General features: G+C 39.2%; 1 protein-coding gene across 13 annotated transcripts in view; it reads left to right on the top strand.

The window, feature by feature from the left end:
- The window catches only part of FNIP2 (folliculin interacting protein 2), a 102,666-nt gene that overhangs the window by 31,724 nt on the left and 57,624 nt on the right, over positions 1 to 13,318 (top strand). For all 13 annotated transcript variants that reach the window (XR_015699919.1, XR_015699915.1, XR_015699920.1 and 10 more), the window contains 7 exons: positions 3,352 to 3,553; positions 4,122 to 4,210; positions 5,057 to 5,203; positions 5,331 to 5,500; positions 8,863 to 10,183; positions 10,990 to 11,146; positions 12,314 to 12,514. Coding sequence is in view for 5 of the 13 variants with exons in the window: in XM_087737260.1 (XP_087593386.1) it covers positions 3,352 to 3,553; positions 4,122 to 4,210; positions 5,057 to 5,203; positions 5,331 to 5,500; positions 8,863 to 10,183; positions 10,990 to 11,146; positions 12,314 to 12,514 (2,287 nt within the window). In the remaining 8 variants the exon portion in view is untranslated. The remainder of the gene's footprint in view (positions 1 to 3,351; positions 3,554 to 4,121; positions 4,211 to 5,056; positions 5,204 to 5,330; positions 5,501 to 8,862; positions 10,184 to 10,989; positions 11,147 to 12,313; positions 12,515 to 13,318) is intronic.

Raw genomic sequence — 13,318 nt, 5'->3', positions numbered from 1 at the left:
TTCTTCTTACAACAGCTGTTTGGCAGTAATTTAAGCTAAATAGAGCTTAAGCCTCTTTTTTTTTTTTAAAAAAAAAAGACAAATCCTGTTATTAAATGCTCTCAATTCAGTCTAACTTCTGTGCATGTTACGTAAGATTGCCAATATGAAGAAGGATCAAGTTTTGGCTGCATATGAACTGCAAGACCCGATTTGAAATATACTTATTTTTATTGAAAGTATAGGCTGTGTCTGAAGCCACATTCTGAAACGCAAATTAAACTGTTTCTGAAAGAGAAAAGCATCCTGTTGAGATGAAAGGGACTGTAACAGCACTGCTGCCATAATTACATTATACGATGAAGTCTGACTAGTGAGCAGTTACTGAAATTTTGGAGTAATAGCCCATGATGACTCTCTTGGCTGGTACAGGATGTTCCTGATGTGACTTCTGCCAAAACAGGAAGAAAAAAAAAGCTGTGATCAAAAAGCTTGGCTTCTGTTTTGGAATTTTATTAGCTTTTGTAGCTCAGTGGCATAACAAAGCATGGAATGCAGCAGACCTTTCATAGCTAATAAGCAAATTCTTCCCTTGTCAGTTGCAAAACAGCAAATGGTTCTTGATTATCTGTTCATATGTACTCATCCACCTGCACCCAGAGACAGCATGGAATTAGTGGAGAGCTACAAGAAATTCCTGGTGTTTGGCCTCTCTCCATCTTCACTGTTTTCAGTTAAGAGAAGCTTAAAAGCTGCCAATTAAAATATGTAGTCAGTAAAATCAAACAAATCCTTTTTGAAAAGACTTCTTTCCCTGGTGTCAACACTTGAAGATTTTTCCTGGATATCCTTACCAAATAATTTTTAACATGAAGAACCGTGCAGTGGTGCTAATGCAGCAGTCATGCTTTCTAAATCATACTTGCAGTTGAGAATAGGCTAGTAAACATTTTGCTTTCAGTAAACTGAAGTACTTTTTATTCTAGTTTACTAAAGAAATAAGGCTGAGAGCTGTGCATGCAAAAAAGTTAAAACATTTAGGGAAAATAAGATAATTTCAGCCCAGTTTAAGAAGTAGCCAAAGTTTCACAAATAGAAATTTACTCAGTGTTATGAAAGTAAATTGTTTAGAGGAAAGTAGCCTTTTTGGGCTGCTTGCTCACTGTAGAGAGTAGGTTGTGTTTCTTCCACATTGGAGAATCTATGCTGGGGAAAGATATTGGAAACTGGACATTATTATTTCCACTATCTAGAACTACTCTTGAATTGGGGTTCTTTCTAAGCCAAAAAGCCTCTTCAGATACTTGTTTTCTGATTACTTGTTAGAGAAACAGTAGGTTTCTGATTGAATACTTCAATGACAACAGAGTTCACACTTCGGTTTGTACAGCCAAGATTCTACAGTCTCAGTGACTGATGTTTTAGGCCAATAGCTCAAAGAAAATGAGATGTCTAGCTGGAACTCCATGTAGTCACTTGGCAGGCAAGCTAGATTAGCAGCTTTGTTGAAAAGGCTTCTCTCACAGACCTAAATTCTTCAATTTCTGTTCCTGGAAGCAGTACAAAAGCTTGTGATGTTTCTTAGATGCTGACTGACCATCCTTTTCCAACTTCCTTGGGAATTTCTGTCTCTGCATGCAAGTTCCTGAAGTTCAAATGAGGTTATGTTTTTGTCTTGAACTCTGGTTTCTCACAAGCTGTTTCTTTTGCTGGGGTTTTATTGTGTGTGTTTTTTCCTGTATTCCTGGACTCGTACCTCTATGATGAGAAACTTTTTTGTATATTTAACTTTATCAAACCAATTAAACTGTAAACCATTTATTTTTAGAATGAACTTAGAATGAATGCTTAGCATTCAGGCTTCCTCTTGTTATTTGCTTCATAGTGGTCTATAAATGCCACAGGCTCTATTTCAGGATAATTCTGATATGAAAAGCCTTCAAGTTTTTAATTACTACTCGCCGATACTGCAGTCTTAACTTACAAAGAAATTCCAAAACCAAGCTATTTCGATATGAGCTGCTGCTCTGAATGTCTCCATTTGCGTTCTAATGGCTTTCTTGTCTGTTCCTACCCTTTTCCTCCTGTAATTTCTGAATGGATTAAAAGCTATTATTCAATTAAAGTTCCTTCCAAAAGACATTTTGACCATAGTATTTTGCTTATTGATGTATATACGCTTTAAAGATGTTTTTTCAGTGAAATTAATCAAGAAACTTTAAGCAAGTAAAAATAATAGTTCTGTAAATCCAGCAACATCGATATCTAGCACTGCAATGCAAGTATTTACGGAGGAACAGGGTGAGAGGATTGCCACCCTTTTGTGTAATCACAGAAGAACTTATGCTGGGCTGAGACTTGTGCATATCATCCAAATCAGTTGCCTATGCAAAGGACTAGCTTGGAATTTAGATCAGGCTGCTGTGCAACTTGTCTAATTGAGTCTTGAAAACCTCCAAGGATGAGGATTCCACAGCCTCTCTGGACAGTGCCCTCTGATGTATTGACCATTTTGCCCCCATTTGGTATCATCTGCAAACTCAGTGAAGAGTGTTTTGATCCACAGGCCGGGCTGATAATGAAGATATTGAGCAGTATTGATCCCAGTATCAACCCATGTGTAATATTTAAAAGTGGCATAACTGTTGAAAGAAATGTGGCAGAACTATCAAGTGAATAAACAGAACTTGGGGAAGTAATAATGGCTGTAAAATAGCCACTGTGTATTTCTTTTAGCAGAAAACAAAGCATTTTAAAATGAAGTATGTCCAACTTTGAGCTAGGCACACATGTATTTGTAGGCGTTAAGTTTGTGTTTTCACAGTAATTACTAAGTGGTGACATTTTGTCTTCAGTTAAAATAGAAAGTTTTATTCTGCATGGTTAAGTGCCTTAAAACATCCATCTTAAGATGCTGGAACAGTATAGGTAGCGTGTTTCCCAACTTCCTCACGAGCAGCAGTACAGATTCAAGAGCATCATGGACATACTGCTGAGCACCTAGGCAGGAGCTTCAGTGCTGGCTGCAGTTCTCAGCTCTGAAATTACCTTTAACCTTTTTTGCTAATGATTTTTTGTGTTTTCTTAATCTCCCTTAAAGATAAATCCAGAAGGAGAGATTTTGTAGTAAGTCTCTTTCAGAGGAACGTGTTCACACCACTTTAGGAGCTGGCCTCTTGGGGATTGCCTTCCTCCTATCTGAGCAAACATAGGTCTTATCCTTCAAAATGTTGGGTATCCTCTGTTCAGAGACAGATGACAGCAAAGTCTTAGGTAGTCAGTGAATTACTCTCTACTATATACAGAGATATGGATAGAAGATGAATCAGCTCTCAGTGCATAAGTAACTGTCCTAACAAATCTGTCTTACAGGTCTACTGAAGAAATGTTTAGTATGGCTGATGAAAGCTGCAGCTCCAATCCTGCAATGGTTCGGAGGAAAAAAATTGCCATCAGCATAATCTTTTCTCTGCCTGAAAAAGAAGAAGCACAGAGAAACTTCCAGGATTTCTTTTTCTCTCACTTTCCTCTCTTTGAATCTCACATGAACAAGCTGAAATATGCAATAGAAAAGGTACAGAGTACTAGTTTGGCTTAATGTGGAAAAATAAGTGTCAAATAGAATGAAGTATTCTAGAATCTGATAGATGAAGAGTGGGAGAAGGTGCGTGGTTTCAAGCTTCCCTCCCTCCTTACACATGTAGTCTTGAGCCCGAGCCCAGTGTGGGAATTCAGCATTTGCTGAAAAAGAGGTGTGGTTTCTTTTCTAGTCAGAATGAGAATGGAGAGTTTTATGCTATGGGTGTGGTTTTTTTTCTTCTCACCATATTTTACTATGAGGTTTTCTTGACTCCCTGGAGAATGTGGAAATGATGGTATTCTATCTTTTCATGCAGTCACTAAAAGAGAGATACATGTTTGTTGCTGTCTTCCCCTTACTCTCTCAAAACAGCTCTCTCCCCATGTCCATTCTTAGGGAGTGGTCTCATGAGGTAGAGGGAGGTTGGCAGCTATTGCTGTCCTGAGTGACTGTATAGCACTGGGGCTAGATCTTAATGATTTAGACATGTTAATGAAGCTTAAAAAGACAAAGAATGTGAATCCTTTAAGAAGCTGTTTTGTGTCTTTAACTCTCTATCAAGGCCATGATCTCATGTAGAAAAATAGCAGAATCCAGCCAAAGAGTGCAGGTTTATATCAGCCGTGTCATGGATGCCCTGGGAGAATTCAGGTGAGTTAATGGAATTCTGAATTACAAAGAGAGCTCTTCTCATGCCCCTCTAAAGATATCTGTCACTTCCAGTTATAAGCAACAGAATGCAGGGTCTTGTAAATTAGCCAGTCTTGAAGTTAGTGTGAATGAATTTTCTGTGTTGGGTATTGGGTAAATGTTTTCAGAAAACTTTAGCAAAACCAGCTTAGCCATTTTCAGAATGAGAGTACAAGTAGTTCTGTTGCACTCACCTGTACCTGGGACTGTCAGTTGAAGTCTTTAAGATCTCATCAAGAGTTGGCTTCTGCTGATGCCTGTGCAGATGAGTGATTGTTGTATTCAGGCAGATGAGTTGTCTGCTCCCAGCCATAGATGCTGAACAGTGTAACTGACAAGAAAGCTGCTGTCAAAGGCTCTCTTTTGGTACCTAAGAGAGGAAGGAGTGGCCAGAGGCCAAGAAAGGCAGCCCAGGACAGACAGACAAGGCTTTGGTGGGATGGAGTTTCTGTAACATCTGGAATGTGGAATCAAATCACTGCAATGAATAGAATGGGTTCTGTCCCCCCTCAAAATGATTTCTGAATCATTTCTCTGAATACAAATACACAGGGGAATGCAAGAAAGGGAAGACAAATATATAATTCATATGAAGACACTAAGTTACTGGTACACTGAATTAAGCAGACTAATGTTCTGGGACACTAGTAATTCATGTGTCTGGAAAACTCTTCCAGTTTGTTTACTCTCCTAGATCTTACCAAAAAAAAAAATCAATGGACAATAGAAGAGGAAAGGGGCTACTTGTATGTGCAGGATTGAAATGTGCATGTTAACACTTACTTTTGGGGAATTTTCTTTGAGCAGAGTTACCATCTGGAACCTATATTCTGTTCCAAGGATTGCAGAGCCTGTGTGGCTTAACATGATGTCCAGCACCCTGGAAAAGAATCAGCTATGCCAGCGTTTTCTTAAAGAATTTACGTTTCTGATAGAACAGATCAACAAAAATCAGTAAGCTTCCCCCACCCCCTTTTTCTTAAAAAAAGCTTGTGTGCTTCCCAGTGCATGTGGATATGTTAAAGCACTTAATGGGATATTCTTTTGCTGGTGTGACTTTGATCGTATTTTTTTTTCCTAGGTTCTTTGCTGCTTTGTTAACTGCGGTGCTGACATATCATCTGGCTTGGGTCCCAACAGTAATGCCGGTTGACCATCCTCCCATAAAGGCCTTCTCTGAGAAGCGCACATCACAGTCTGTGAACATGCTGGCAAAATCCCATCCATATAACCCTCTCTGGGCACAGCTTGGTCAGTAGGAAATGGAAAGCTTCAGACTTCTCTATAACTAGCACCTTCCTGCATCCATTCCTCTTAGATAAGAGCTACTTGTGATCCAGATTACATTTGCTGATTTGCCTTGCTGTAATCTGGGCAGAGCTACCAACAGGTGTCTAGCGCCTGGTTAAGCAGATCATTTGGAGGCCTGTTTGCATAGCCTGAATGCTCTGCTTTTTTTCCTTGGTCCCTTGTTGTCATCATCCATTACACTGCCTGGTTAAGTAACTTGGTATAGAAGTATTAAGATGGTGCAAGTGCTGTGAATGATCTGAGAAGTTTCCCCCTGGATTGAGGGGAGTTCTCTGGGCCTTGGATGCCCTTTTTAGTTGAAACTGCCTTGGCTACCTCCCTTTATCTCTCTCGCAGATGGACACTAAGACAACAGAGTAGAAGTCTGGCAACTGGCATACCTCCATTCACAGTTACGTGACTGGGTTTGGGCCAAGATTTTCTTTCTACGCCCAGCTCCTCAGGCTGTTCTCTGACAAATATTTTATAGCTTATAAGTTATCTTGATACAGGGGATTAAACAACTGCTGTCAAATGAGTAGGTGAGTGAGAGCTGAGAGAATAATGCTGCCAGTGGTAAATCCTTGAAAATTCCCCCTCTTCTTGGCAGCAGCTCCGAGTCTGACATCAGATTGGCCTTAACTTTAACCGTTATACTATATTGCCATGTAAAATAACACACATGCACACTAAAGCGATAATGTGACTTTTACACTGGTGCTACTGGTTGTGTTTCTTGCTAATTGTCTCAGTTATGTTTGTTATTCTCAGCAATCTTTATGAAACTAAGAATTGCTACCTTGCCCATGTAGTTGTAGTAGAAGTGCTTCCTGTTTTAGGATGTCTTTAAAATGTTATGCAGAAGAGTAATGGATTAGACTTGGAGGGGAAAATAGAAGCTTGCTCAGGGTGTTGAGAATGGAGCCAGGCCTGGGGTTATAACAACCAGCTGGACTGGAGGCGTAAGATCAGCAGTAGCTCTCGTGGTCACTCCCAGGAGCCACCACTGGTGACTAGTCAAGAATCTGCTTCTCTTCTCGCCTTCCCAGGCTGTATGTTGCTACCAGTATTGGCCTAGCCAAGTTCTCGGTGCCTGAACTCAAAATGCTTTCTGTTTTTGTTTTGTTCTTATAAAGCCCAAAAGCCATTGTCAGATGGTTGCAGTAACTGATAATGGAAGTAAGATGTTGCCCTCTGCTGGTCTCCTTCTTTGCGGGGGGGGGGAGATAAAAAATCATGGGGCTTAGTGCTTTAAAATGGAAATGACTTTTTATTAAGGAAAGGATTTTGATGTACCTGTCTTTCCACCTTCAGACCTATGTTTTCATTACATATTACATATCAATTACAATTACATACTGATATGACTGTAAGTACCACTGTCAGGAAGACATAATACTGTCAAACATCAGCTTCAATCTAAGGGTCTTAACAATGGACATTAGTATGTTTTGAAGACCACAATTTGACTTTTTGTATTGTCTTATTAGTAATGGTTTTATATAAAAGTCAATTGTGCAAATGAACATGAAGCCTGAATCTGATTTCCATAGCAACTGTGCTCAACTCGAAAGTAAAAAGATATCTTCCCATTTCCTTTTGAAATTGCTAGTCCTTGTGGCCCACTAGGCATCGAGGTTAATTCCAGCTGAGCCCACTTTCCATTACTCAGGAATGAACTTGCTGGCATGTTAGGCTATGGGGCTAGTAGCAAAGGTGTTCTTAACTGGGGGAAGACAGCACACTGATGCCACCACACAGCAGCCTCTCCAGTGCATCGCTGGCATCATGGGAAATGGCAGATCTTGGCAGGGGAGACAGTAAGTGAGAGCAGTGGAATTACTGTCTCATTGATCCTTGTTTTGCAGGAATGGAGTCAGGAGCCTTATTCCTTTTATGTTCTGTATGGCAAAGAGGAGGCTGGGTATAAATGTGTTGGGTTTGGTTTGGGTTTTTTGCTGTTTTGGTCTCCTCATGTTGAAACCAGAGGCCCCCTTGCCCTTGGTAAAAACTTTCCTGAAGCTCTGATTGTAACTTTCATTTAGTGTTGCTTCTTGTGGTCTAGTACAAAATCTGGTGGCAAACTCAGTCCAGAACATTTGAGCCACCCTGAGCAAGGACTTAACACCTAAACCAATCTTGTAGATTAGCAGGTAGCTGATAAACCCTCAAGCCAGAGAAGCCTGCTTTCAAGGTGAACACTTAGAGTGGCTAAAGAAAATTGGGCTTTTGTTGGTAGTCTCCCATCTGCTGGTGATATCAGGCACAGTTTGATTAGGCAAAGACAACTTAGTGGGTGTTCTCTAATGGATATCAGGTGAAGACAACTGGGTTAATTCAACCTGGTAATAGACATTTCATGAGTTAACCCATGTTTGTCTGATAGAGCATGTGAATGTTCCCTTATTGGCTAGCTATGTTTACTTCTCCCAGAACTTTGGAGTAGAAACCTTTCAGCTGATAGAGGATTATAGGCAGCTGGAAGATAGTTACCACTCTCCCAAACAAATGTTGAAAGCAGGATATGTATGACTTTAGTTCTGTTAAAAAAAGCAGTTCTTAAGGATAAATGAGCTAGCAAATAAGCAGATCTTGGAGGGACTCAGATTGTGTGGTAGTACCTACCTTTCATATTACAGTTGGATTTTAAGTAGTGAATATATTTTCTAGTTCGCTGCCACCCCCACCAAAGATAAATGCTCATGTTTAGTGAGGTTGACTCCAAGTACATAGAAGTGCACATGCCTTGCCCAATAAGGTAGTTACATGCCTCTCTTTTCAGAACCTTATTTATTAAGCTAGTATTGAATCCTTTTTTGCTTTTTTGATATCTTAGTTCTGAAAAATAGAATTTTTATCTGTATGAAAATTCCTGTGTTTAACAGAAAAAGTGACTGCAATGAAACAGAATGACTTTGATGTGAAAGAAAATAAGTAGAACAATAGAAAATAGTATAACTGGCCTCAGAGTTTAGCTGGATCTATATTCCTCTTTGCCCTCTATTGTGTCAATTACCAAGTGATAATATCTTGTAAGTATGTAAATAAAAACCTCAGTGGCTTTGAACAGAAAGAAACTAAGTCATAGCAGCCAATCCCTTACAAAAACACCAAAACTCTTCTGGGTGCAAGTCAGGTATAAGAAGTTCTAGGGGACTACTTTTGTTATCCTTTGTTTTGAACTTTTATGATCTTCCTGTGAAATAAATTAACTGTCTAATTTGTGTCCATAGTAAATGCTCTTTCAAAATGTGTTGAGTTAAACGGTATAGCTTATATTACAACCAAACATAGCCATGTGAAATTTTTGTTTTCCTGTGTAGGTGATCTCTACGGTGCCATAGGCTCTCCAGTTAGATTGACTCGAACTGTTATTGTTGGAAAACGGAAGGAGTTGGTGCAGCGCTTGCTCTATGTTCTAACTTACTTCATTCGGTGCTCTGAGCTGCAGGAAAATCAGCTGACATGGAGTGAGAAGGCTGGGGAAGGAGAGCAAGTGCTAAATGGAAGCAAGATCACAACTGCACTAGAAAAGGGAGAGATAGAGGAGTCTGATTATGTGGTTGTCACTGTTAAAAATGAACCTGCTCTCGTGCCTCCAATCCTACCTCCAATGAATGAGGCAAGTAAGAACAATAGTACTGCAGAGTGGGTACATGACCCAGAAAGCACTCATGTTGTCCCAGCCTCTTCAAAAGAAAAGAGAGAAGCAATAGGAAAGTCCAGTCAGAACTCTGAAGCATCTGTTGACTGTCTAACTAGCAGTTTCCATAAAGGAGCAGCTGATGGTAGGAAAAGAACTGTCACCGATACGGGAATTGTATCCTACCACTTTGAAGAGCCATCTAAATTGGAGGATTTAATGGATATAAAGAAGAACAAGAACCAGAATGAGAGAAAAGTGGAAAAGCAATTGTCCAGTAGGTCATCTGCTTTACCTTGTCCTGAAAGGTCTGGCCACAGGAGTTCACACTTAGAAAAGGTCATCTTTCAGATTGGAAGTTCTGTGTCACCAGAGTCAGACTTAGAAACTCATAGAAGAGAAATGGAAGAAAATCTGAAGGCATTCAGAAAAAATCCAGAGGTGATACACTGTGCCTCAAGTTCCACAAATCTGACTGTGGATGCTTCCCAGAATCAAAAAGAAAGCTGTGAAGCTGCCTTTATACCCTTCAGCAAACATAATGTTTGTTATGCACAAATCCCACCTTCCGAGGGAAAGGAGAGTACACTTAATAACCAACATGTGGGAAGTAAAGGAACTGAAATAAATGTAATGAACACACTATCTAGCGAACCACTTTTGCCCACAGATAACATAGAAACTGTAAAATTGCCAAGTCTGAAAGAAACTAGAACTTTATGCTCTGGCAATCTGGAGAACCGTTCCCCTGGCTGCATAGAAGTAGGTTCTGCTGTCAAAGAGGATTCCCCTAAACTAGGTGCTAAAGATGTCCCCTATGGGGATGCTGGAAGGAAAATCCCCTTCAGAGTTGAAGGGGACATTCCAAGGAACGAGAGTTCAGACAGTGCTCTTGGAGCCAGTGATGAAGAAGGTGATTGTTGTATCCCTGATGAAGTGCATCATGATAATGTCAGCAAAAGACTTGAAGAGTTTGCAGAAGTGGAACTTCCTTTACCAAGGTAAAGAAGTTTAAATTAATTTAGAACTAAATGGAGTCAAAAGCTGTTGCTTTTTTAGAGATGTTCAGTGTTTCAAGTCTGAAATCCTCTGGGATCTTGACTAAGTTACTTGCAAACAAATCCATAACGGACACTGTTGATGTGGTTAGGATTCTAGTAAACAGACTTGGCAAAAAGAAAACCATGACTGAGCAGGTTTAGGTATTAAGCTTTCTGATTAAGGTGTTCTTCAAATGTCTAATAAAAAGTGATCAAACTTTTTTTTATATAAACTGCCTGAAACATTTGACGTAGACGTGTAGACAGAATATCTGAGGACAAGCAAAATGTTAGCTTTGCTTAAACTGATAACTGTTTAGATTTGACATATTTGACAAATCAAAGACAGATTTGAAATAAATAAGGGCATCCTATTTGAAGACTTTTGAGCTTTACAGGTGCACATGGAGCTTGCTGATACTTAAGGTAGGTAGCTAAAAAGAGTTTGCTTCTTGGGCTGAGTATGAGAAATCTCAAATTTAGCAAACCTGTTAGCTGCAGAACAGGGAACTCATACATACCACAAGCTCTGATGCATTTAGATTTGTCTTTTCATAAATTTGAAGGGATGAATGCATTGTTAAAGTTCAGTTTTTAAAATCCTTGTTTCAAAGAGCACCGTAATTGGTTTACTGTATTTTGAGTACAATTGTTGATTAGTATTTGCAGTAGAAGCAGGGGTGATAAACCAAACACAGCATTCATTTAAAATCTGAATTCAGTCTGTCGAGCAAGAATCTTACCTGCTTTGTATTTCTGTATTTCAGGTCAAATACAATCAGCAGTCAATGCATGAAAAATTTTGGAAGATCACTTCTAGGTGGTTACTGTCATACATATATACCTGATCTAGTGCTACATGGAATAAATAATGATGAAAAACTCAAGCAATGCCTATTAGCAGACCTACTTCATGCAATGCATGTAAGTTACTGTTCTGAGTGATAGTAGGAGTTGTGATATTACTGAGATCTACAAAAGCAGGTCCTTTGAATAGGTCCTGCTTCTTTCTACTTCCCTGTTTTTATTAGCCACACCTGACATGTCTTCCTTCTTGAAAGATGTAAGCCCTTAATTCATTGTGTGCAAAGCCTGTTCACACAAGAATCATGTGTGCTTTCCTTTATACTCTCTTAAGTCTTCTCTTCAAAGGTAAACACAAGGAAAATTGTTTGCAACTTCAAGTTACAAACAAAGAAAAAAACCTCAAACAGCTTCTCTGCAGTAACAATAGCAAACAATTATCTGTATTTCATAAAGATGATACGCAAGTTGAAACATCTTATTTTACCACTTAGTGGCATGTGTTGCAAGGGAGATGAAGTCTTGTGGAGGTCTATATCATACTAGACAGTAGCAGAAATGGCTGACTACAGAAAGTAGTTGTCTGTGGGTAAGAACTTTGCCATGTTCTTGCTCTACTTCAGGTATTCCTAAATTATGTAATTAATTTATAACTAACCTTTCACTAAAGTAACTGTGTGACCTTAGCATGCAATTTTAAATGTTTATCTAGTAATTGTCAACAGCTTCTCTCTATAGCAATTAAGAATGGAATGCTGGAATGCATTCATATACTATACAAAACAGTGATGCGTGTGTATGTAACTATTTTAAACATCAAATTGGTCTAATAAGATACTGTATCTTCAAACATACCCTGCCTTGATTGTGCACAGTGAAATCCCTCACATAGGTCTGAAACATTAAATATACTTTTGCCTTCACCGGATCAGTATAATTATTACTCTTTTCATTTTGGAAGAAAATCTTTTCAGGGAAGGTGGTGGAATACTTGAAGAAAACAATATTGGAGTAGTGATTTTGAAGCACTCATTAAACAAAATTAAATGCTTCGATCAAATTGGCACTTAAGTCTCGACTGACCTGATGTTGCTGAATGTAAACTGTCACTGGAGTGGTATTCCTTGTCATTTTTGAGATGCCTTCAGTTTCCTATTGGACAAAAACATTCCATTGGATCACTTTCTTATTCCCTGTCTCGGGGTGAATAAAAGTGGAACCTCAAACGAAGTCATGGAAATGTATATGGAAGTGTCACATAATGTTTGTGTTTTGTATCTGTTGCAGCATCCAGTGCTAGATGAGCCCATAGCAGAAGCTGTCTGCATTATTGCAGACACAGATAAATGGAACGTACAAGTAGCTACAAGCCAGAGAAAGATGATGGACAATATGAAGTTAGGCAAGGATGTTTTGGTTTCGAGTCAAGTATCCAGTTTATTGCAGTCTATTTTACAGCTTTACAAACTCAACGTCCCAGCTGACTTTGTAAGTATTTATTTACTGAAGAATGAAGCTAATGAAAATTGCTTAGCTTAAATAGCAAATGCAGTTTTGTACACTGTGTTGCTATACCAGTGAACTAATGCCTGAAATAATGCAGAGTTGGTACAACATGCTACAGTCCAGTAACAGATACTATTTTATCCGTAGTTTTCATCTAATAGATCAGATTAAGGTTAACTACTCCAAAATATATATGCCAAAACTAAGTTGTTTAGGCAGTTTTAGCATGGTCCTCATGTGTTTATGATTAGGGCTCTTAAATTTGGCTTTTATTTTTTTTGTTTGTATAATTTCCACACTACTCCACTCTGTTGTTGAAGCTTCTATCTACCCAAGCTTGTTTCTAGCATACAACTTTCTATTCTTGGGCTTTCTATCCAACCCCATGCAGTGGACGCCTTTTCTCTGTCCTGCCCAAATAACTGTGCCCGTATGTGTTTACTTGACCCTTCTGTTCAGGCATATTTCAACCAACCCTGTCAGCAAGTGCTGTCTCAGATAGCCTTGCCAATGTCTCCAGAGGATTGCTGAGACTGAAACCTGAAAACAGCTGGGGGTGGGTGGGTTGCAGCAGGGAATGTTAGTTTGTCATATTGCGTACTCCCTATCCCATGGCATCCTTTCCTGTCCTCATTAGTAGTGGAGTTCATCAGAGCAAATCAGTAATGCTGGTTTTGCTGATTACAACAAAATTACGTACAAGTCTGACAGAGGTAATTATAATACAATTTTTAATGCATGATTGTAGGTGAGGAAAGAATGGGGTGTTTTCAGTAGTCACCCCTT

Source organism: Nipponia nippon, unplaced genomic scaffold, assembly GCF_047370975.1.
Source record: "Nipponia nippon isolate SJK-2023a ecotype South Korea unplaced genomic scaffold, ASM4737097v1 scaffold_6, whole genome shotgun sequence".
Lineage (NCBI taxonomy): Eukaryota > Metazoa > Chordata > Aves > Pelecaniformes > Threskiornithidae > Nipponia > Nipponia nippon.
Note: the sequence above shows the minus strand (reverse complement) of the source record. Positions and strands in the feature narration are given on the sequence as shown.